This window comes from Ostreococcus tauri (assembly GCF_000214015.3).
Source record: "Ostreococcus tauri WGS project CAID00000000 data, contig chromosome 01, whole genome shotgun sequence".
Taxonomy (NCBI): domain Eukaryota; kingdom Viridiplantae; phylum Chlorophyta; class Mamiellophyceae; order Mamiellales; family Bathycoccaceae; genus Ostreococcus; species Ostreococcus tauri.
In genome coordinates this window covers 651,113-675,585 of record NC_014426.2, presented here as the reverse complement: position 1 = coordinate 675,585, position 24,473 = coordinate 651,113, and the positions used below count along the sequence as shown (strand labels likewise).

Below are 24,473 nucleotides of genomic sequence, written 5' to 3'. Positions count from 1 at the left end.
CGAAGAACGGCGTTGTTTAACTATTTGTTTGCGAGACGACACGGAGGGGAATTCGTGCTCCGGGTGGAGGACACGGACACGGCGAGATCGACGCGCGCGAGCGAGGAGAGCATGGTGGAAGATTTGCGTTGGCTTGGATTGGATTGGGACGAGGGACCCGATATCGGTGGTCCGTGTGGGCCGTACAGGCAGAGCGAACGGGGGGAGATTTATAAAGAGCTCGCGGATAAGCTCGTGAAGAGCGGACACGTGTACAAGTGCTTCTGCACGGATGAAGAACTCGAGGCCATGAAGGCGAAGGCGGAGGCGGAAAAACTCCCACCCAAGTATATGGGTAAGTGGGCGACGGCGAGCGAGGCGGAGGTGCAAGAAATGCTCGATAAGGGGGTGCCGTACACGTATCGATTCCGCGTGCCAGAGGGCGAGCGCATCGAAATCGACGACTTGGTGCGAGGCAAGGTTGGCTGGGACACGGACACGCTCGGTGATTTTGTTTTGCTGCGCTCAAACGGGATGCCGGTGTACAACTTCTGCGTCGCCGTGGACGACGCGACGATGGGGATCACGCACGTCTTGCGCGCGGAGGAGCACTTGCCGAACACGCTTCGCCAGGCGCTCGTGTACAACGCGCTCGGCTTCAAGCTCCCCAAGTTTGCGCACATGTCCCTGATCCTCGCCCCGGACCGCTCCAAGCTCTCGAAGCGACACGGGGCGACGTCCGTGGGGCAGTTCAAGGAGGAGGGGTACCTGAGCAAGACGATGGTCAACTACCTCTCTTTGTTGGGATGGAACGACGGCACCGAGCAAGAAATTTACGACGTCTCCGAACTCGAAAAGCTCTTTAGCGTCGAGCGTATCAACAAGTCCCCGGCTGTGTTCGACAAGGTGAAGCTCAACTGGATGAACGGTCAGCACCTTCGTGCGCTGGGTGATGACGAGTTCGAATCGCTCATCGGCGAGGCGCTCGTCAAGGCGGGCACCATCAAGGAGGGCTCCGACGCGGCGCTCAAGGTGATCATTCCGATGATCAAGGAATCCGTCGAACTCGTTCAAGACGCCATCCCGCAAGTCGAAGATGTCTTCAGCTACCCGTTGAAGGAAAACATGGGCGATGATGCGATGAGAAAGGTGCTCGAAGATGATTTTGAACCCATCGTCGACGCCATCGTCAAGGCGCACGAGAGCGGCGAACTCGCCACGGCTGTCAAGGAAGGCAAGGTGAAGAACTTCATCAACGCCACAGGTAAGGCTCTCGAACGCAAGGGTAAACGTTTGTTTATGCCCTTCCGCATCGCCCTCACTGGTCGCATGCAAGGTCCAGAGGTCGGCGATGTGCTCTCGCTCCTCGACGCCGCGGCTGGTTGCTCTGATAAGATGGTCAACCTGGACGAGCGCGTCGCCACGCTCAAGGCGGCTTTCCCGGCGGTTGTTGCAAAGTAAAGATCATGGCAATATCTCACGTTTAATCAAATCCAAGTTAATCGTTAGAATACTCGGGAGGGACGCTCATTTTACATGTCAGGCTTGTCAACGAAGTTACAAATGCGCCACGAGTCTCGCGTTATGATGCATGCGAACGCGCGTACTCAATTCGTCTCATTTTTGTTCTCATTTTTATTCTTCTTCTTCATTTTGTCATCGTCATCAGCAGAATCGCTGGAAACCAGATCGGTACTGACCGGGACGACGACAGTCTTCTTGGGGTAGCTCTTTGGCTCGGACAGCTTGTCCGTGACGCTTGACACGGCGCTGATGACACCGTCGAAGAACGCGGGGATATCGATGCCCGTACCGTTGGCAAACTGATCCAGCGTGTTTCTAAACTCATTTCGGCTTTCTTCGAAGAGCAGATAGTTGTAGGTGAAATAGAGCGTGTACGCGATGCCGATACTCTCCAGCGCGACGTCCGCGACACCCGGAAGGATTGCCACCGACAGGAGGAAACTGCCGGCGATGATGGCGATGAAACCGAGATTGGCTGTCTCCTCGAGTGATCTCGAAGAGGAGGACGACACGGGTCTTGTCTTCGCCACTGCCGGCTTGAACGCGGGCTTCTTGTTGTAAACCATCATCGGCTTCGCCTTCGGCTTGGTCGACAGCAACGGCTTCTTCACCATCGGCTTCTTCGCCATCGGCTTCTTCGCCATCGGCTTCTTCACCAATGGCTTCTTCACCAATGGCTTCTTCACCGTCGGCTTGGTCGTCCCGAACGAGAAGAGCCCCGACTTGGCCGCCGCGTTCTTCTTCGCCGTCGACGGCTTCGCCTTTGGCTTCGCCTTCGGGCGCGACCCCGACAGCTTCTGCACGTCGTACACCGGGTACACGCGCTTAGACCCAGCCTTTTGGAACTCCTTCACCCCCCGCGCGTTCTTCTCCGCGTACCCAGAGTTAAAGTTAAAAAACGCCCGCGTCTGCGCCAGAGAATTCACGATAATCCACGCGTCAGTCGCGCGTTCACAATCATCCCATCCTCGCGCGCGCGCCCCCACCCCCATCCCCCGCGCCGGCACCGACGCGCCGCATCACCCACGCGCGCGCGCGCGCCGTCGCCGTCATCGCCATCGCCGTCGCGTCGCCGTCGTCGTCATCGCACCTCGGTCACCACGCGTCCGACGACCGGTCGCATCGTCGCCCCGATGCCCCGCACCGATGTCCCACCCACGGCCCGTCGCGCCGCGAGCGCGCGGTGCGCCCCCACGCCCGTCGTCGTCGTCGTCGTCGTCGTCGTCGCGCGCATCGTGCACGATCGCGCGCGCGCGCGTGGACGCTCGAACCGCACGCGGGGCCGATGGCGTATCCCGCACACGCGGGTCTTCGACCCCCGTCGAGATTCCCCCGCGGGGTCGCGTCCGCGCGCGGTGGGTGCGCGCGCGGACGTCATAGTGTGCCTCGGATATCGCGATGTACGGGTGAAACAACATCCATGGGGGCGCGGCGACCGCCCGTGCACGCGCGGGTGTGAGTACATAGGGGTACGACGCGTCGTATACGTGCGGCGTCCACGACCGGCGTCCACGACCGGACCCTGATTGTGTGGGAATCGCCCGTGGATGTGAAAATACCCTAACGAGGGGAACGCGACGCCGACGCCGACGACGACGCCGACGACGACGACGGCGGCGGCGAGGGTCGGGAGAGGACGACGCGACGGTGATGGCGAAAAAATCATCCAAGAAGACGTCGTCGACCGCGGTGCTCATGCCCACGGTGGACGCGCGCGCGCGGTCGACGGTGGGTTGAATCGACGGGAATTCCGGACATCGCGCGCGACGCGTTGGGACGGGGCGACGGGCGCGCGCGGCGACGGTGGACGACTGACGACGACGGCGCGCGTAGAATAGGAAAAAGGGGCGAAAGGGGTACAGAATGTGGACGGATGATGAGAAGGACGCGCTCGCGGTCGGGGTGGCAAAGTATGGATTGGGGAATTGGATGGCGATGAAGAAGGATCCGCTGCTCGGGCCGAAATTGGCGTCTCGGACGAACATCGATTTGAAGGATAAGTGGCGTCAGAGCACGACGCCGACGAAGAGTGGGTTGACGCGCACGCAGCCGTTGTCCCCGAGGGCGTTCGCGGTGGTGGAGGACATCCAGGCGAACGGCGGACGACAGGTGAGCGGAGTCGAGTTCGACCGACACCTCTCGCCGGTTCGCGTCGTGGAAAAGTCGCCGTTCGGGAGCACCGCGAACCCGAATGAAGAAATGGTGGCGAGTCCGAGACCGATGCGTTTGGGATTCAACACCCCGCCGGGATCGCCGCGCGCCCCTTCGAGTCAGTACACGCCTCGACAGTACTCGCCAGAACCCGAGGACGACGAAATGCCCGAACACGCGTACCGATCCCGCGACCGAGCGCCGCCCTTGAACGCAGAGATGAAACAACAAAGCTGCAGCATCATGTGATGGTCTATGGAAGAGTTATATTAGCTCATAACTATCTGTACATGTGTCAATAAAATGTTCACTACGTGGCTCAATCGTGGCTCGATGTCATCTCGAACCATTGACGCAACAGATCGCTAATCGTCGCGGGTAACTGCGACACATCCTGGACCAGGACGTAAAATGGAAATGGAAATGAATCAAGATATTTCTTCATCACCGGCTTACCGCCGGCGAACGACACGCTCTGCATATTCAGCAGACTGTTTTGCGGATTGTCCAACACGATGAAGGCGACGAGCAAGCCGCGTTGCGCGCCAACTTCTCGCATGCACCTCCTCAGGGCTTCCTTCTCGTGGAAACGACCGTCTGCGATAATAAGAACGAGTTGTTGGAGTTTCGTACCGCCGCCGCGGATTTGTTCTCTAGCGACGGCCAGTCGCGCGTTGATGGTCTCAAGGAGCTGGACCATCGGTCGATCCGCCAAGGTGTTGTCCTCGGCGAACGACAGCTTGCTCACAAGTGACGGGCCATCTTGGTCGGTAAACGGAGCACCAAGCGGGTGGAGCGTTCGGACCGCGTTCGCTCCGGCTCCGAAACCAACGACGCCGATTTCCCCGACTTCCAAGCGCGCCATGGCGCGCGCCAAGAGGACCATGGATTCGAGCGCGATGTGGCCGCAATGGTTCTCCGCCATCGATCGCGAGTCATCGATCGCAAGCATGACTTGATATTTGCGGGCCGATGGTCTCGATCGACGCAACCATATTTTGTCCTTCCTAAAATCGCTCGCGATGTAAGGGATGATCTTGCGCATGTTCAATCTCTTGCCCGTCTTGAAATCGCCTTGGAGACGACTTGCGAGCGTAGGCTCCAAGATTAAACGAAGTTTCTCCGCGAGCTCGGCCGAGAGCGACGTCGTGAGCTGCTCTAACTTTCTCCAAAGATTTTGCGCACTCGATTCGTTTCCACGATCATCAGATGCCTTTTCTCGCCATTGCGTGAGGCTCTGCTCAGCCTCCATTCGAGCGCGCTCGACGTCCTCGGCGGTGAGCTCACGCGTCTTCTCGTTCGAACCGTCCAGTGAAGTATATTCGAGCTGCAGTGCAATCTTCGATTCATCGCCGCCTTTGCCTTCGCGGTCAGGAACTGCGTCAGCATCGACCATCTCTTCGTTGTCCACATCCTCTTCAGCTTCGATTGCCGCCGCATGCGGATCCTTCCCGACCATATCCTTCTTCGACGAGTCATTCTTCTTGCGCTGCTTCGCCGCAGCAGCCGCAGAAGGAACTTTGTCAGTTTCGTTGTCTCCATCGCCAGGGCCTTGGTCTCCTTCGTTGTTCGCATCGACGCGGTTATCCTCCTGCATCTCCATCTGTTCGAGGTTGTCGTTGGTATCGTCGTCGTCATCTTTGGATTCGTTCAGATTGTGTCTGAGCGCTTGTTCCTCGGTAGCATTGGCCAGAGTTTGAATTCCACCTTCGCCGTTGGCATCATCATCGTCCATGCCACCCTTATCGGCGTCTCTCTCGAATTCGTACTCGTTACCTTCCGCACCCGCATCAGCGCCTCCCTGATCGGCGACGTCTTCGTGTTCTGCCGCATCTCCGACAACATTCAGGCGTTCGCGCCACTTCTTCAACGCATCGCCTAATGATCGGTGAGGGTTTGTTTCTTGCTGTCGTTGCGATGGCGGTGGAGTCTTCTTGTTCTGATCTCCTCCGGAGCTGCCAGCCATGGGAGCAACCGTGCCTTCGCCGCCGCTCACGCCCGCTCCAGTACCCTCGCCATCTGCACCAGAGCTCGGTATGTCCGTAGAAGATTGCGGTGGGGGAAGCTGACTGCCATCATCGTTTTGTGGCGCGCTCATATGCGCATCTGCGGTGTTCTGCGGTTGCGACTTTGTCTGCTCTTCTCCTTGACCTTCAGATCCTTGAGCGTTGGCACCTGTTTCCCCACCTTGGCCCTGCGTCTCAGTGACATCCTGGTCGCCACCCCCGCCAGTTCCTTGACCCTTGGGACCGCCATCCTCCCCATCTTCGTCCATAGCGTCTTCTGCGACGTTGGCGTCATCGGCAACGTCGTCGGTGGCGAGATCATTTTCGTCGTCACCACCGTCTTCATCCTTGTCATCGACATCCATGATTTCCTCAGTGATACCGCCATCACCGTCGTCGTTCATTTCCCCTTCACCGTCCAGATTTTTTTCACCCCCGTCCATATTCTCCTCTTGATCACCTCCCGTTTCTTCGGCGTCATCATCGCGCATGGACTCGTCGTTCGCGTCGTCGGCGTTTTCCTCTCCCTCTTCATCTTCTTCAAAGTTCAAATCATCCATTTGGAACTCCTCCGGCTCTGGCTTGTTCGGGTTGAGTCCGTGATTTTCCTCCACTTCCTCGTCATTCACCGCACCCTCGTCGTCTTCGGGTGCAGCGGACTGATCATTTTGTTTCGGATCTTCCTTTTCCTCTTTCTCCTTTTCCTCGCCTTCGGGTTCCTTCGGCGTCTTGCCGTCGTTCTCCTCGTCCTCTGCGGCGCGCGTCTCGGTTTCTTGCGTATCATCCTGTTTCACGCTCGAACCCTTCTCATATTTCTCCGGCGCTTCGTTTTTATTTTCTTCCATGTCGTCCTCGTCATTCCACATGCGCTCGTCGATGACATCTCCGTCGTCTCCGTCCTCGCCCATTTCCTTTTCCATTTCCTGCTCGCCATTTTCCTTCTCTTCGTTGTCATCTCCAGGATCCACATCCTCCGTGATCCCTTCGAACTCATTTTGCATCTCAATACCGCCCTCGTCTTCCTCCTCGCCCCGGCCTTTCTCTTTCTCTTCCTCTTCCTCCTTTTCGAGATCTTCCATGCCCATGATTTGATCCTCATTCTCGATTTCGTCCGCGACGTCCTTCTTGCCTTCGCCGGCACCCATGCCGGTACCAGATTGATCATCCATCATGCCTCCTCCAGCCTCGCCCTCGGTCTCCTCCGGCGGAATGCAGAAGCCTTCAGTGGATAATCCAAGGAACAATGCAGTGAGTACAGATTCGAGTTTGCACGAAGATTTGTGGAAGTTGATGTATTCTCGGAGAACCGTTCTCACGGCGCTTCGAAGCAATCCGAGGAGCGGGGCCAAGGCGCCGACGCGCGCGACGACGTACTGAGACCATTCCCTTTGATTTATCTCTGTCGCCTGGTCGACAACGATCTTCACATCACGTACGACATCGCGAACGGCGCACACAAGACGATCGAGTCGCTTCGGATTCAGTGCGCCGCCAACTGCGGCTTCGTACGTCTCCATTGTACCATCGGCTTCCTCCTCTTCATCTTCGCCCTCATCGACGATTTCACGCTTCACCATAATCGGTTTCGACGCTGCATCGACGCCTTGAACCCAGAGGAGAGACGATTGCACCACGTTCTCGATGTTCTCGCGCAAACTTTCGAGATGTCTGGAAATGGATTCATCAGCGTCAAAAGATTTTTCCATGTGATAGACACCGCGGTTGAAATCACTCTCTTGTCTCTCGACATCCGCCTCGACAATGGAGCGCAAGAAATCCCAACCCGGTAGAGCATTCGCGCCGTGTAGACCAATCTCGCCAGAGTGCAGTTTGTCTTGAGCCTCGTTTTGCGCAGTTGTGAGTACTTCTTTCAGGCCCTTAAAGTCGTTGAAGTTTGCCCGAATCGCGTCCAAAGCCGCGTCCGAAGTGATGGCGCTGGATCGCCAAGCCTTCGAAGAAGGTCGCAATTTTCCGACTCGCAAATCAGCACACTCGAGCGTAGACACTACGAAAGGCTCGAGTCGTGCGCGAGAGCGACGCGCCACTTGTTTGCACTCGTTCAAAGCCTTCGTAACCGCAGGCGTCATGGTTTTCAACTCTGCAAGCGGCTCGGCGGCGCACACTGCTCTGTTGACCAAGCTCACATCGATGCACGCGGCTTCGAATCGAGCGACAAGATCGTACTGCTCTATCAAGTAGGACTCGCTAAATTGTTGTGAAGGAAGAGCGGCTCGTTCGCTTGCAGCAAGGAGCGATACGTACGCCACATCAATGTCAGCTTCTGCCTCAGCGGCTGCCGAAATCGTCAATCGCTGCAAACGTAAAATGTGTAACAGGTGCTCGCACGATAAAGTGGCGATCTCCATCTCTCGGCTCGTCAAATCTGGGTTTTGCAGCCCTTGCACTCGCCAAAGTCGTTGAATTCGAGCCATGGAACGATAATAGTACTTGTCAGCCGTGTGGAAAGTATCGACGGTATCTTGACCAAGTACAGAAAGACAGCGTGGGTGCTTCATCGCGGCTTCGGTGAACCAGGCCGCCGCGGTGCGATATTCAGCGGGAACGGCGCCTCGTGAGTGCTTGATTCCCATCGCTGGCAGTGCCTTGAGCAAATCTTGCAGTGCTTTCTTCTTGATAGCCTTCTTTGCAGCCTTGTCGTCACGAAGCGCATTTGCGCGACTCGCGATGGTCACAGCGAAGTCATCAAGAGACTCAGCTCCGGCCGAGCGCACATCGTAACCTTCTTCGCCGTTCAGAGCGTCGCCAAGAATATCTCCGGCTCGTTTGACGAGTGACGGTAGACGAGATTGATACAAATTCTCGTCCTCGTCGGCGATGGCGAACTTTTGCTCGTCTTTGATTTGTTGCGCAACTTGTGACGCGAAAGCAACAGCCTGCTTCGTTTGCGTATTTGCTTCATCGCAAGCTGCAACCCAAGTTTGCCGGTGCATTCGAAGAGAATCGAGCTCGGCATGCCGCATAGTTTCAGCTCCCGCTTCGCGCGCCGAACGAACGACTTCGAGTTCGTCGTTTGATGGTTTCACTTTCACATTCGCATTCGCACCGACCAGCATTGGTAAAGCTTGCGCGCCACCATCCGAAGAGAGCTCTTTGAACCCGGTTTGTGATGCAGCCTTTTCCAGAATTGGGAGAACCAATCCGTTGAGTGCCGTATCGAACGCTCGCACAAACTTATGCAGAGATCTCTGATTTGCCTCGCCCTGCACCTTCATGGCGTGGAAACCCCGATCCTCCCACTTCGCGAGCTTGGCGTGATCTCGAAGTTTGATCTCGCACGGCTTGCGGATCGCCTCGACGTGCTTATCGATGACATTCTGGAACTGCGAATAGTAGCGCCAGACGTTGTGCAACACAGCACATAGCGCGTCGTCTTGCTTCGTTGTTTTTGATCCTCGCGCCCGGCAAGCGCGTATCTCCACCTCAAATTCCGCGTAAAAGCACCAAATCAGTTCAAGGCGAGTGTCGAACTCGCCGATGGTAGATCCCTGTAAATACTCTTCCAGGGCCACCGTTATTTGATGAAACTTTTCCAGGTCGACTTTTTTATCGTTCGCATCATCACTTGCCTCTTCACCAAGTAGTGCGCGCGATTTCATCGAGCTCAGTAATCTGCGAACGGCGAACCACGTGCGCTTGGCTCGTGAGGCGTGGCGTTCGCTGCAGCGAGCTAACAACCTCGGCCACGTACGTAATTCTCTCGCACGCCATCGAAGCGCGAGTTTCGCGCACTCGCTGAGTTGTTCCTTCAACGATGTATGAGACGCAGCAGATTCTTCCCAAATTTGCGCTCGCGCGAGGAGGAGTTCAATGCCTGTCAACCCAGCCTTGACCGGACCAAGGAGTGGCAAAGAAAGCATACGATCGCAAATTTGTGCGAGTTGCGTGAGGAGTGGATGTTCCGGCCACTCTTCCAGCAGTTCAGCTAGACGTCGTCGAGCGGCCGCGACTGGAGGAACGAGCAAGGCCATCTCTCCAGGACATCCACCGACGTTCATCTCAGAATCGATTGCGTCCGCTGCAGCGTCTTCGTCGAGTTCTACCTGAGTTCGCTTCGTACGTGCAGTCATGACGTCATCCTCTTCTAGAGAAAACTGTGACTCATAAGGCGACGCACCAAGTGTATCCATCGAGAGAGCCGGCTTCGATACAGCAGAGTGCTCCAGCGCCACTCGAAGAGAGTGTCCCAAGCGAGACGCGTAATCAACAGCAACTGGAAGCGACAACTGGCTCGCCTTGAGAACGGATATACCTGTATCGTACGCCCGCGCGAATTCCGACGCTCGTAGAGCTTCTTCACTGCTCAAGTTACGAACGTACTTCCCGTATTTCATCAAGCGAGTTGAGCGGACAATTTTCTCCTGAGCACTGGTTGAATCGTCTGAATCTTCTGTGATGTGCGTCGGCGCACCTCGAAGGGTAGCGAGCGCAGCGTAGTGTACGTTCACTAATTCCTCAGCGAGCTCACCCTCCAAGATGCCAGCCATACGGGCGGCACGAGTGATGTTCGCCTCGTCGTCCGCGTCCTCGTCTTCTTCCTTTTTGCCGTCCTCAATGCAGTCATGCTCGAGCATGAGAGGTGCACCTGGCTCATCCTTGAATTCGGCGTAATCTGATGAGAAGTCTTTGAAAGCGATGCGGTATGCGCGCTCTTCCGTTGCGTTGTCGTTCGCTTCGGCAGCTTCGTACGAAGTCGGTCCCTTTGTGGCCTGCTTGAAAATCTCAGTCGCTTCCCTCTCGGCTTCGAGATCTTCCTCACGACAATTCTCATACAGAGCCGCAAAAGTTGTGAAACATTTGCTCAGACGCTGCCACGTGTTCATGCTCAAAGCGCCATCAAGTCTGGCTTCGGATAGAGCGCTCGTGAGTGCGACGCGTAGAGCGTTCAACGCTAAATCCCCAGACTTTGGATTTGATGACAGATGCGCCGTCGATATGTTCTCCGCCTCGCTGAGTGCGTGCAACACTCGTTCCTCGCTTAGCAACAACGACATCGAACCTTCGTATTTAGAATTCACGACAGTCGGGAACGAGAACAGTGCCGTAGCGGCGGCGAAAAGATCACCACTGCTCTTCACTCTAGCCCGCGCGGAATCTGCAGCGAGAGCGACGCCACGTCGCATTTCGTACACCGCCAGTTGAATGGGCTGCGTCATGTCCCGATACGCCGAGTACTCCTCGTTGAGTCTCGAACACCATTGCGCACTCGAACTCAACCAAGTTTCCGCTTCCATCATCGCGCTCTCGTCCGGGCTCAGTTCTGAACATTTGTCTAGCAAACTGATCAATCTCTGAGCCGCTGCCAAGCCTTCCCGGAATCGCTCAACGTCGCGGCGTAAGGCAACCCAACGCGAAGGCATGGGACGTGGAATCGAAAGGCTTCCTAGTCTTTCTCGTTCGCGTGACAACACATCGCAGCGATCGATGCAAACCTTCAAGTTTTCGTAGTCGGCACTTGGCGCACAAGGAGTGCGCCGTTGCCAAGTCATGACGCCTACAAGTGGTTTCATTTCGCCGTCGAGGATGGACTCGGCCAAGCGCAGCTCGGTACGCACCGTGACGGCTGGATCAGACAACCCAGCGGGAAGGAGAAGGTTGAGACGGAGTAAACCGAGCATCGTCCATGCGTTCCCGCGCCGACCACGATCCCGTGCACCCTGTTCACCCGATAAAGCCGCGCTCCTCATTACGTCTCTGTGCGTGGAGCCCTCGCACAAGGTGCGCACGAGAGGTTCGAGAACCTTTTCACGAAGTTCCTCCAGAGGTGGATAAACTTCGCAGAGACCCGCACAAGCCTCGATAAGAGCGTTCGCAGTGCTTAGCGCGGACTTCGCAGAACTCGTATGCAGGAGCTTCATCATGGCGTTGATCGCATTCGTGAGCGCGACAGATCTCCCCGAGTCATCTACCAGTAAAGATTTGTGACTAAGCAACACTTGTGCAGTCAAGCTTCCAACCGAAAGCCAGTCTTCCCGTGATGCCATCACTGGATCTTCTCGCTCAAAGCGCATCAATCGCGATGCCATACGTAATTGCAATATTCGCGGCAAACGCTCCGCACACCCAATTTTAGAATCAGTCACGATGGCTGACCCAAACGCGGTTGCGGTGGCGCGTTCAAATCTGACCGGTCCCGAGGCTGAAGTCCATACGGCCGATACCGGGCTTTCAAAAGCGGTCTCTTTCTTGAATGTGGGTAAAAGTGAATGCGGCGTCGCGTCCATGGAGTTATTCCATTGAGACGCGTGCCATCTAAGCCACATGTCGTGGAGGTGCTCACTCAGTGCCTGGGTCTTCTCGAAAACGTTAATATTTGATGCGTCTCCGTAAAGCCAGAGAAGATGACGGTGAGCGACAAAGTCCGCCGGCGTTCGTGGTGAAGATGAAATTCCAAACGTGATGCCTTGAGCCGCGAGCATCGCTTCCATTGCACTCATGATGTCGTCTCTGCCTTGCACCGCGCGAGACGTCAAGATGCTGAGAAGCTTTGCTTGTGACGAGATGGACCACAACTCCGCAATCGGACTCAAGCCGCCGTTCAGCCGAGCGATCGACTCCCATTTGAGAGACCAAGCCGGGAAACCTGTGGCCGGGTACGCAGGCACGTCTACGTCACCAATCTTACCAAGTTTCCACGGCTCATCCTTGTCGGCTGAGGACAGTAGCTCTCGAACTGGCAGGTCACAGATGTGTCTCTTCTCGCGTAGGTTCACTACGGCGTCTTCATCTTCTTCCATTTGTGAGATCATGACGACGCCAGAAAGTTTTGCTCGATGGATGCATTTAAGAGTCAGTAGTCTCGGAATCTCACTTGCTTGGAGCTCGATTTCAGAGTTCGCGACGAAACCGGTGTTCGCGTCCACGTGCGTCCAAGCGAAGAAGCATAACCCTTCCAAAGCTGCTGAGCGCAAGGCGACACCAGCTCCGAGCGCGGCGCATGCAGCCGAAAACGTCGCATCGTTATTCGCGCTGTTCGTGTCATACATGCGTCTGTTCAACGCTAGATCAAGATCTGTCGCGACACTTGATCTAACTTGAAGAGCGTGGCAGATGTCTCGTACGCTTGTTTCTAACTTGAGAAGGAACTCAGTCTTTGGAATAGAAGGCCGTCCCGCATGCTTCCATAGGAGTGGATCGATGGGTTTACCGGCCGGTATCTCGAGTGCCGCATCCATGAAACCCGCGGCGTTTCTCACTTGCTCCATGATTACGCTCAAAGAGTCCATGTCGACATCCAAGTTTTGCGTTGCCGATAACATCTCGCGAACTTTCATCCACACCACCGCCATGGCTTCCACAACGTCAGCTGACGCCACGAGGCCGGATGTCGGGTCAATCTTGAATAAATCAGCTCTCGAGGCCACGGCTAGGTTTTCTAGGCCTATGCGCCAATCCTGAAATTCGCTCAGAAGCGCGTACTCGTGCGATGAGAAGTTCTTGTCCACAGCGCACACGAGTCTAAGAACAGCGTCCTCGAACCGCGCAAAGTTACCAAGAACAACGCTTATCACATCTACACAAGCGTGTACAGGAGCTGCTCGCGTTCGTGCAACGTCATCTTCATTGCGCTGAATGGATAGTTGCAAGCATGACGAGGCGTTCATTCCATACGCCTCGGCGCTGCGCTGTGCATGTAATTCTGTTGATGCCCGTTGCAATGCCCCTCGGATGACCATCGATCGCAAAGTCGAATCGCCTGCATGCGCGGATACCATGAACGGGTGTTCTTTGATCGCATTCAACGCGTTGACGGTGGACAGCACCTCATCCTTAACAGCCGGAAGAGAGTCAACTTGAGTGAAATGCGCAAAGGTTGATAGCCTCATTGCAACACCGTCCAGATTGTGCAAATCACCACGAATGATCACGTCATCCAGAATCTGTCGCGCGCTTGCTTTCAACGTGACAATCAAGTTCGATATAGTACTTCCATCGCTCTTCATGGCTTCGTGGTGAACGGTGATTCCGATTCGGCGCATGGTTGCACTCACTGGCAAAGCGCCAGTAATGAAAGGTGAAAGTGCACTCAATTCTGTCTCCCCTATCAACTGCCCCGCGAGCTGCGCAACGATGCCTTCGAAAAGTGCGGTCTGCGATTTGTGCTGACTCTCCGTATCGTGTGAGCCGTACATCAATGCCTCGTTTGCGATGCTAGCGTTCGGCCAACACATCGGCTGGTACATGACAGATCTCGCAGTCACATCTTCGACAACAGGCTCACCAGTGGCGAGTTTTCGCAAAGATTCGAACGCGCTCGCACATGCAGACTGAAACGCGTTGCGGGCAACCGCGCGAATTGTCTCGTTTGACTCGCCGCGCATGTAAACTTGGCTCCAACTCGACCAAAGAGCCACTTGGACGTCATGGCCACGTGACAGCAATTCTTGCGCTAACGTTCCCCACTCTGCGAGTAATCGCGATGACACCGCCTTCAAACCTGGCCTAGACGTGCGATCTCCAAACGAAGAGTGCGCTTGTACCATGATTGACTGGGCGAACCCACCCGGAACACCAACGGACTCGAGAATTTTGGTGATATCATCTTCAACTGTGGGATCAGCGGGCGGCATTCGCAACGGTGATGGAAGTGCAACATCGTGCGCAGACGCCGACGCACCCTCAGGAGGTAGAAGAAAAACCTCCACGCCTCTGTTTCTCATCGCCCTGGAAATTTCGCCATGCCTCGGGTCGATGGCCAGGAAAAGACGGAAGTTTGGATGAGCCTTGACGACACGAGGCTTGCCATTAATCAGGCCGCATTCGTTCACCAACAAAAATCCTTCGGGTTCTAGGAGCGGGTTCAGCCGATCGAGGACGGTCGGTGAACACAAGTTCGCGTTCTCAAGAAGTACCCATTCACCATTCATGACGGCATTGAGCAAGACTCCATCGACCCATTCGAACTTTCCTGCATCAGGTGAAGGTCCTGGCGCCCACGCACGTTGACCAATGTTTTCAACCCTCTCCTTCAAACCTGTCGAGAAGGCACCACCGTCAATACTGTAGAGAGCTCTCAGTACATCCATGAGAGCCGTGTATGAATCGGCGCCTGACATATCCACGCTCGTTCGCATGCGTGACCTGTAACGCTCCCACGCTGTCCAAAGCGTGTCGAATAGCTCGATATTCAACCACGTGGTTCTTTCTCCGCAGCTTGATTTCAATGCCTGGAATATATCTTCCTCGACTGCAGCTCGATCTCGACTGGGATCACGCTGTTCAAACGACCCGAGGAGCTCGCTCGTATCCGTCGCCGCTGTCAACGTTGCTTGTCTCAGACGGTTCCCGGAAAGTGCAGCCAGCATTTGCACGATTGTTGTTTTACCACTCGCGGTGCCGCCGACGAGTATGGACATCCAGCCACGCTGCACGCAATGTGCAACAGCCTCTAAGGCGCCGAGCTGCCCAGGAAGCAAACTATATTTCGCGTCATCGATATTACTCAACTTCGTCTCTCCGCAATTCACGCGCGCATCACCGACACACAGCTGTTCGCCTTCGACGAAGAGATGCCTGCCGTTCACCTCTGGCGGCATATGGCCGAAGGCGTCCATAAAGAACTTTGAACATTGCTCACGGTCGACGTGCGTACGCAGTCTTTGCAAGAATAACGTACCAAATAGGCGCTCTACAGCGACGCGAGGCTCTAAAGTAGTCGACCTCTCGGCAAGATCGCACCAGCGCAAGATGTCACGCAAATTGAACTCCCACGGTGCTCCAGCGCGAGCAAATGATCCACCTGGTGCGCTCGCCGCTTGCGCGAGCGATGCGTTGAAACGTACCATGGAAGAAACGCTCTCAACGGGAATTTCAGGATGAAGCGCTAAGGATATGTAGTTCAAATCGTCCGCACACATCGGTTCGACGTGCACCCGTGTAAAACGGTTCAAGAATGATTTCGGTAAACCTTTCCGTCCACCGCCCTCTTGCACGGGATTTTGCGCAGCGAACACTCTGAAAGTTGGAGGACATCGAAACGTCTGGCCTAATTCAGGGACGAAAACTTCGGCTCGATGATCCAAAACTGCATTCAACCCCTCAAGAACGGGTTGCGGTGCAAGATTCAATTCATCAAGCAGTACCCAATCGCCAGCTTTCAGCGCCGCCAAGAATGCTCCGTCTGACCAAACGAACTCACCCGCGGCGCCACCTGCGGCTGGTAAATCGGCACCGAGCAAATCCATCATGTCCGTCTGCTCGCTGAGGTTTAAACGAACGAGCTTGTGGCCAGATGCTGCGGCGAGCGCCGAGATGATTGACGTCTTTCCCACCCCTGGACTACCTTCAAGAAGGATGGGCTTGCGCAACTGCATCGCACGCATAATTCTCGCAGCGTTCTTTTTTGTCGAAGGCGCGGACAGCGCGAACCCACCTTTTTCGGTCATGTGATGACCGCACTTTATCTTAAACGGGTGCACACCGAAAAAACCGTCGGTATCCACATCGAAGCTTGTTGCGGTGTCGCCCTCCGGCGCGGCCGCAAAAGCGAGAGAGGCGCGATCCTGCAACACACGCGTACAACGTTAGTCGAAAATATGCAGCGAATCAAAGAAAAAAGTTATCGAAGAACATCACCGGAGGTGTTCAGGGTTGTGAAAATATTTTCTCTCAGTACCGAAGCTCGGAAACTTACCAGGTACAACGAAGCATCATCACACCTCCGGTGCGTCGAAAAGTCGGGCTCATTTGTTCGAGAACTCACCTGTTCAGAAAGCTGCCCATGTAAAAAGCTCAAACATCTCGCCTTAATTTGTTTCGCGGACTCTTCCGGCATGCCTAGGCCGAGTCCCAGACCATCTAGGAGCGTAAGATACGCGCCGTGCGCGTACGCCTCTGATGGGCTCAGTGGCGCACGGCGAGAATTATCTACCATCTCGCGTATGAAGTTCGCCCAGCCAATCAAGTCGCGAACCGCAAGCGCAGCTCGGGCAGTGGAACTTCCGGCATTTTCATGGTAGAATTCCCAGAATTGTGCGAGGTGCGCTGCAAACGGTGCGACAGACGTTTCGCACATCCTCTTGGCGACAATATTTTCCATCTCGCTGGCCGTGCCAACACTTCCAATCCAAATTTCGGTGAATCTGTTCCTGAGAGCGGGTGAGAGTTCTTTCTTTCCAAAATCACCCCCAGGGTTCATCGTCGCAAGAATCAAGAAGTTAGGATGTGCCGTGAGCTCCTCGACTTCGGCGCCACCTTTTTCAGGGAGAGTGATAGAACGACCCGGTTCCAGCACAGAGTTCAAGCGCTCAAGGACGGAATCTTCCGCGAGCGAAAGTTCATCGACGAGCAATATATCTCCCTCGCGCATCGCTTGAATAAGTGGCCCGTCCTCCCAAGCAAAAGGAGCCGCAACTTTGCCTTCATCCATCATGTCTTTTCGCTCGGAAGTTCTTGTCGGTCTGAAACCACCGATGAAGTCGCTCGTCTCAGTGTGTTGGTGACAGTTCAGAATCCGAAGCCTCTGCCCTCTGAGTAGCGCCAAAAGCTGGCATACGGATGTCTTACCGCACCCCGTCTCGCCAACGAGTAGCGCGGGTTCTTTGTGATTCATGCATCCTTCGACCAGTGCGAAGAGACGCCTCATCGCAGGGGTCCAAGCGATCGTCTCCGCCAAGGCGGCGGCATCTGCGGCTTCTAAACCACCCATCTTTTGCGCTTGCGAGGCCGCATCCAACAAACTCTTCTCGAGAACACCTTCTTGCGCGGACGCATAAAGCGTGCTTTCCACAAGAGACGGGACCTTCAGACACTTCTCAAGCACTTCGCGAATCGAGTTGCGTTCTGAATCGCTTCGAAGCCGCTCACCGAGGACTCTGAAACCATCCGCCGCGAGCTCTTCATATCCATTACTCTGGCGATTTGCCCATCGGAACAGATCTCTTGCGGTTATATAACCATCTTTACCAGCGAATGCTCTCGAGCCTTGGCGTCTTCTTTGTAATTCTCGCATTACCTCAACGAGTTTGACGCAGTACGAAGGTGCAATTTCACAGCGCGTGTTCAAAATAGTCTTGAGCTCTTCATCCGGAATATCTCCGATGTGAAGCTCCATGAAGCGATTTCTGAACGCCTTACTCAGCACTTTACGCCCACCGTATATCGCGCCTGGCGGATTCTGCGTCGCAAAGAGCATGAAGTGTGGATGCGGGCGTATAGTTTCTTGAAGTTCGGGTACAAACAACTCTCGGTTATCGTCCAAAAGCCTGTTCAGCGCCTCGAGGACGTCCGTTGGGGCCAAATTGAGTTCGTCAAGGACAACCCAATAACCTTTTCGCACTGCCTGCACGAGAGCGCCCTCTTGGAAGACGAGTTGCCCTACGATATAAAAAGTCAGTGGCGGCGTTCAGATATGAGCAAAGTGCAGAAATTTCGGGCCTCAATCTGTGCGCGTCCTGGTTACCGGGTTCTACGCCAGCTTTCGGCGACGCGCACGTGAAAGAGTACCACGTTTATGTTCGGCCGCTTTCCGAGCCCCCAGACCCATGGAGTAGGGAAGACGGCTAACGAACTAGCGGCCGGGAAGTGAATTTGGAAAAGAACGCGCGCGGTCTCCGTGTGGCGATGTCGTACCTGTTTCGTCCGTCACATATGTACCGAGGTACTCCTGCAAATCAGTGTGCTCGTGATTGTTGATGCGCATAAATCGATGCCCCGTTCGTTGTGCCAGGTATTCCACGAGCGACGTCTTACCACTCGACGTGGGGCCTTGCAGAAGAATTGGGTGACGTCTCAACAACACAGCACGAGCAAGATTGGACAGATGCCTCTTGACGGTTTCCGTGACGACGTACTTTCCCTCTTCGGGACTAATTCGGGAAAGATCTCCCGCTTCGACCCAGAAGTGCTCTAATAAAACGTGTGTGTCGCCGGCCGGTGGATTTGGTGGATTTTTCACAGCCTGCGAATGCGAAGCACAGTTAGTCAAGGTTCGAGCACAGTGCGGGCGTGCGAAATGTAGAAAAAGCATCTTCCAAAACCTCAGAAATCAGAGTTGGAATAGGTATTGTTTTCCCGGATGGTTGTGCCGTCGTTGGCGTGAAAACGCCCATCCTCGCAGTCCATGAATTGGGATCTCGAGAACGTGAACGACGGGGAAAACATTCAAAATGCGACGAGCCACCGGACGTACCTTCAAAGCGGTTCCTCGAAGTAGATGCTTGATCATCAGCTTCTCAAGCGTAACGCCGCTTTCCGTCTTAAGCAAAGTCAAGAACGACATCGCGAAGCCATCAAACAGTGCACGTTGAACCCCATATATTCCAGCGGCCGCACGTACGTACTCGCAAGCGCGAGAAAGTGTGCGCAATGAATATTGTGGCTTTTGGTCGGCGCTATCAAGCAAAGTCGTGTGCGCTGCTTGACGCGCAGCCATGTAAAACTCGACGATATCGTCAACTTGTACTCCCGGAACGCCGTGCAAGTATGCGTCTACAATCATGGCCAGATCTTCTCTGCTCTCTGTCTCCCCGGCGTAGATTTCGACAAATCTGTGCTTAAGTGCCGAAGGAAGATCGCGCTTACCCACATCCGTCGCGGGGTTCATCGCACCGAAGAGTCGGAAACGAGGATGTCGCGGAATCTGCTCGCCGTCTCCGCGCTCGCTTAGCACGATGCTGCCGCTCTCACTTTCTAGTACACCCCCGAGACGCTCGAGCGTCTCCGCCGGAGCTAAGTTTATCTCATCCAACAGAATCCAATGTCCTTCGCGCAGTGCGGTAACCAGCGCTCCCTCGACGAATGCGAACACCGGACCTCCATTCTTGCTCGCATTTATAGAGTGTTCCACGGTGCTGAGATCTCGCTCAAAATCTCTCCAAGCCTCGATGAGATCATCGGGAAGAGCGCTCGATGTCTTCCTGCGCTTATTCGCCTTTTCATAGCCAGAGGTATTGATCTTACTTTCTTTCACAGCCTCCGCGGCCAGCTTCGCGACGCGTTCAACACCGGCTCGGAATGCGTGCAGGAGATGGGCCCACTTGCGCTTCTCTGAGTACCGCGCAATCCTAGTAAGAAACTCTGCGTTCGATGCCGAAGGAAACGTCTTGTTGAACGCACTGTGAAACTTTGGAAGTAATGGAAGACACAAGTGCCGAGCATTGACAGGCTTGAAACCGCCGAGAAAGTCAGCAGATTCAGACTGGTTACTCAAGTTGACGACGGTGAGCGGTGCACCGGTGAGTCGGGCGAGCTCTTGTATCAGTGCCGTCTTACCGGTCCCCGTTTCACCCACCAATAACACGGGCTCATTTAGTTGCACAGCCGCCGCCACACGCTCGAGGAGCCTCATTGCGTGTCCGGTTCTCGACCACTTCGCACCCTTTAAGTTCCTCGCCCCGACGGGGAGCAGGCATCGGCCGATGGCGACCGATTGGTGTCCTTCTTGAATCGTTGGTTTATGCAAGCGATCCGTCGCGTCGGCAGTGTCCTCCGCCGGAAGTCCCCAAGTGGCGGCGATCATCTTCAATACGCGGCGCCGACCCGGCCCCGCCGGTAACATGCCTGCGAGAAGGTCCGCCGCCTCGCCGTATGCAGCCGCTCTGAGTTGCGGCGGTGCCGCCTTGTCGGCTCGAAGCAAAGCGAGCTCGTGCGAACGGAGTGTCGCGATTCGTCGAGCCCATCGAAGGAGATCTCGCAGAGTGAAAGGCCTGCCGGCGTGCACGCGAGCGAGCGAGTGATTTGCATCGCTCGCCTGCGCCTCTAATCCACTCGCAGCGCGCTCCGCGTCTCTTGCGTCGCCCGTAGCTTCTTGAATGACCACGTCTTGATCGGAAATCGCACCCAATCCCGCAGCTTCACCCGCGATTGCGCCTCCTTGCCCACACAAAGTCTGGACTTGACGAACGGTCGCGAGCATTGTGTGCGCGAGAGGAGCCAAATTTGGATACGATCCGCACAGAATCGCCGTCGCCTCGTCGCCACGTGGCGGCTCGACAACGACGCGCGTCCACAATCCCGAGAGTGGATCTGCGCTCGATGACGCCGATCGTCCTGCCTCGGTCGTGACCGATCCGAAAAGCTGGAATCCAGGCGCTGCTTGCACGCTCTCGCCGCGTCCGGGGACGTAGAGCTTGCGTTTCTCCAAGAGCGGCACCAATGCAGATAAAACTTCAAAAGGCGCGAGATCGATGTCTTCGATGAGCACCCACACACCCCGAACCACCGCCTGCGTCAGCGCACCGGGTTGCCACTTAAATTCACCCGGGGCAGCGCCACAAACGTACGCCCCGAGCAACGACTTTGAATCCGTCTGCGCGTCGAGGTGAAGTGTGACGAAATCATCGTTACCCGTGAGGCGCGCAACTTCCTCGAGGACCGCGGACTTACCGCACCCCGCCGGACCCTCGAGCAAGACGGGTCGGTTTTGACATAGCGCGAGCGCGACAGCGGCTAAATTTTGTCGCGCACTCTCGGTGTAAATCATCGCGTGCCCTTTCGTTCGTCTGCTCGGACTCGTGTCCGTCTCGCTTCGTCGTCGCACCTCGACGCCTCCAATCCTCACGTATCCCTCCGCAGGCGGCGCGTACTCTCCCGTGGACAAATCCGCGTCCGCATCCAAGAGCTCGTGCGTTCCGGGTTGAATCCAAAACGTCGCGCGCTCGTTTGCGAACTCTAAATCTCTCGCCTCTCTTCGAGCTGCGTACTCGTGAAATCGTCCGGCGTCCCGCGTCGTCGCCGAACGCATCTCGCTCACCGCTCGCGACGACAGCCCGAGCGCGCATCCCACGAGTGCACATGCGTTATACCGTACCTCATCGCTCTCCGAATCCAGTAATCGCACGCTCGCCGACCAATCGAACGTCTCTCGCGTCGACGCGCACCGCCTCCAAAGCGTCTCCAGCGCTCTCACCGATGAAGTCGTCTCCTCCACCGTCGCACGCCCACTTCGCTCCACGACCGCTCGCACCGGCTCTCGTACCCCCCCACTCGCGAAAAACGCATCGCACGCCGACGAACAGTGCGGCAGAAGCTCCACAATCGTCCCCAGCGCCCGCGTCGTTTCCTCGCGCGCCGCGCCCGCGCCCGCCGCGCACACCCCCGCCGTCACCCCCAGCGCGTTCGCCCTCGCCGCCGATATCGTCACCAACGCGAGCGACGGTATCGTCGCGCACGTCGCGAGCGCCGCAATGGCCTCGCTCGCGTCGCCATCCGTCGTCGAGCGCACCGCGCGGTCGAGCGCGCGCAGAGCCGCCGCCGCTTTTCATCGAGCGAATCCTCCTTCACGCGCGCCCGCAGCGCGTCTCTCGCGCGCGTCGCCGTCGCGATGGCCGACACCACCATCGTCGCCGCGCCGCGCGCGTCGTCGCGCCCTCGACGTCGCGGGCAACGCGCGCGTGTGCGGTCGCGGCCGCGCCGCTGTCGAAAGGGGCGCGTCTGCCTTTCGACGCCCGCATCGAAAGGTGCGTCTGCCTTTCGACGCCCGCATCGAAAGGTGGTCGCGCACCTTTGCGCGCGCGCCCGACTCGCCGACGCCGCGCCATGGCGCCCGGCGACGGCGCCGATCTCTCGCACGTCCGTCGCGGGACCGCGCGCCGGGCGCCCGCGACGTCGGGGACGGGCGACGGACGCCGCGAGCGCGTGGAGCGGTTCCACGGCGCGTTCGAGGGGGGATGGAGCGCGGGACACTTTAATTCCGTGGGCACGGCGGATGGGTGGACGCCGCGGACGTTTCGAAGCGGACGACGAACGAGGGCGGATGAGACGTCGAGGGAACAGCGCGTGGAAGATTTCATGGATGAGGATGAGATCCGAGAGCGGCGAGCGACGGTGTTGAGGACGAGGGAAGGATTCGATACGTTTGGCGACGGCGCGCGAGAACGCGGTCGCGAGGCGGGACGGCGCGCGGCGGAACGAGACGAACGTGGCGTCGGTGGAGAGATGGTGAGCGGTGATATTGGGGGGTCGTTTGAGGTTGCGGATTTGCTGGTGGTCGGCGAGGCGTACGGGATCGGAAGGGCGTTGTTGAGAAAGTTGGGACGGGCTCGGCGGAGAGCGCGAGACGTCGTCGTGGACGGCGAAGACGAACGCGCGGTGGAGCGGTCAGAGATCCCGAGATACGTCGTCGATCCGAAGAATGATCGAAAGGGCTTGGGATACGACGCGTTCGCGGGGGCGGAGGAATTTCGAGACGCCGCGATGCGGCGGCGGAGGGCGATGGAGGACGAAAACTCTGGACGCGCTCGCGGACGTCGTCGAGGCGAGGCGTTCGGCGTGAGCGTGTTCGAGGAGGAGGACGAGGCTTTGTATGACGAAGATAAGCCGAAATCAAGCGAATACGTGTTCGAATTGGACGACGATGACGACGTCAACATCGAGGGCCGGGACGATTTCGGTGCGAGACGAGCGCCGGGTGCGACGCTCGCGCTCGGCGCTGCGCTTCCGAACGACTGCGTCGTGCGAGGATTCAAGGTTTCCTCAGACACGCTCGCGCCACCAAAGTGGTTTGAGCCGCCCGTTGTGCCGAGAAATTATCAACCGCGCGCTCCCGTCGCGCCGAGAGCGGCGCGAGCGACGACGGTGCAGCCAACGCTGCCTCCCGAGGCGCCAGCGCCGGCGGATGTGGAGCGACGCAAAGTCATCGACACCTTGGCCACGTTCGTCGCGAAGCACGGTAAGCAGTTCGAGGACATGGCCAAGGCGCGACAGGGTGAAGACGATGAAAAATTTTCGTTTCTCTTTGGCGGGCGCGACTCCGGGTATTACAAGTGGAAATTGGCCAAGGCGGCCATTGAGGCAAACTCTGAGGCGTCGGTGGCTCCGGAGAGACGCGCGCGACCGCTCGGGATGGAGGACAGGGCGAAGCTCTTAGGTGAGGAGTTGTTACCTTCGACCGTCAGTTCCTTAGGCCGCGGCAGCACGGTGACCGCGCCGAATCCATCCGCGCGCGAGCCGCCGGCGAGGCAGAAGTTCTCAATCGACGGTATCGACGCCAGCGATCGTGAGCGCATTCAGAAACTCTTGAGCAAGACGTTCACCACCGGCGGGGTCGTGCAATCGGACAAGATCGAACAAGTTGGATTGCACGTTCTCGAGAAGAATAAGCCAAAGATAGAGCCGCACAAGCGTGAAGTGGACGATAGCGCCGCACTCGTTACGCAGATGCCGCTCGTCGCCTCTCGCTCATCCATGGAGTGGGCCCCGGAACCGTTGCTGTGCAAGCGTTTTGGAATCCAGGATCCGTTCGCGAACAGAGCGCGTCCGGACGTCACGCGATACAAGTTCCGCTCGGATGGTATCTCACTGGACGCCACGCACGCAAAGGCGCGCGAAGAGGCACCGAAGTACCTTGACGTGCCGCCACCTCCTCCGGCTGCGAAGAAAAAGACGGAGGTCCCGCCGCCGCCTCCAGTGCCTGCCGCGTCCAAGAGTGTCAAGGTCCCGCCGCCACCGCCACCGCCGGCTGCTGCGGCGACGGTGGCGTTTGTCGAGAAACCGATGTGTCTCTTCAATGCGATATTTGAAGACTCCGATGAAGAAGCAGAGGAAGACGATAACGAGACGGAGGCTGACGTCGACGTCATCAAGGCGGCCCTCACGAAACCTGACTCACCGCGTGTGCCCGCGCCAACGCCTGCCGCAGCGCCCGTGTGGTCGTCGGCCGTGATGACCAAACCCGCAGAGGATGAACGCACTCGCAAACAGAAACGAGAGCGTGAATCCAAATCCCGGAAAAGGAAAAAAGAAAAGAAAGAGAAGAAAGAGAAGAGGCGCCCGCGAGACGATCGAAAGCATAGAAAACATAGAAAGCGCTCGAGGCGCGATTACGACTCGAGTTCGAGCTACACTAGTGATTGACAT

The 24,473-nt window shown here is 56.8% G+C and overlaps 5 protein-coding genes across 5 annotated transcripts; 3 read left to right on the top strand and 2 right to left on the bottom strand.

Moving 5' to 3' along the window:
- OT_ostta01g04150 (Aminoacyl-tRNA synthetase, class I,anticodon-binding domain, subdomain 2) lies at positions 1–1,440 on the top strand (the record flags this gene model as incomplete). The annotated part of the gene is made up of 1 exon (XM_003074420.2): positions 1–1,440. A coding segment is annotated over one exon (1,440 nt), but the record flags the coding sequence as incomplete, so codon positions are not given.
- A 146-nt stretch (positions 1,441–1,586) lies between these two features.
- OT_ostta01g04140 (Cyanobacterial aminoacyl-tRNA synthetase, CAAD domain) lies at positions 1,587–2,737 on the bottom strand (the record flags this gene model as incomplete). The annotated part of the gene is made up of 2 exons (XM_003074419.2): positions 1,587–2,411; positions 2,594–2,737. The coding sequence occupies 2 exons, from the start codon at positions 2,735–2,737 to the stop codon at positions 1,587–1,589; spliced, it is 969 nt and encodes a 322-aa protein (XP_003074466.2).
- A 416-nt stretch (positions 2,738–3,153) lies between these two features.
- On the top strand, positions 3,154–3,903 carry OT_ostta01g04130 (Homeodomain-like; the record flags this gene model as incomplete). The annotated part of the gene is made up of 2 exons (XM_022985400.1): positions 3,154–3,231; positions 3,337–3,903. 2 exons carry the CDS (start codon positions 3,154–3,156, stop codon positions 3,901–3,903), a joined length of 645 nt encoding a protein of 214 aa, XP_022838281.1.
- Positions 3,904–3,973: 70 nt separating this feature from the next.
- On the bottom strand, positions 3,974–21,360 carry OT_ostta01g04120 (von Willebrand factor, type A; the record flags this gene model as incomplete). The annotated part of the gene is made up of 4 exons (XM_022985399.1): positions 3,974–16,180; positions 16,381–17,993; positions 18,249–18,576; positions 18,808–21,360. The coding sequence occupies 4 exons, from the start codon at positions 21,358–21,360 to the stop codon at positions 3,974–3,976; spliced, it is 16,701 nt and encodes a 5,566-aa protein (XP_022838280.1).
- A 794-nt stretch (positions 21,361–22,154) lies between these two features.
- OT_ostta01g04110 (SWAP/Surp) lies at positions 22,155–24,470 on the top strand (the record flags this gene model as incomplete). Its single annotated transcript, XM_022985398.1, has 1 exon — positions 22,155–24,470. The coding sequence occupies one exon, from the start codon at positions 22,155–22,157 to the stop codon at positions 24,468–24,470; it is 2,316 nt and encodes a 771-aa protein (XP_022838279.1).
- Positions 24,471–24,473: the final 3 nt, after the last annotated feature.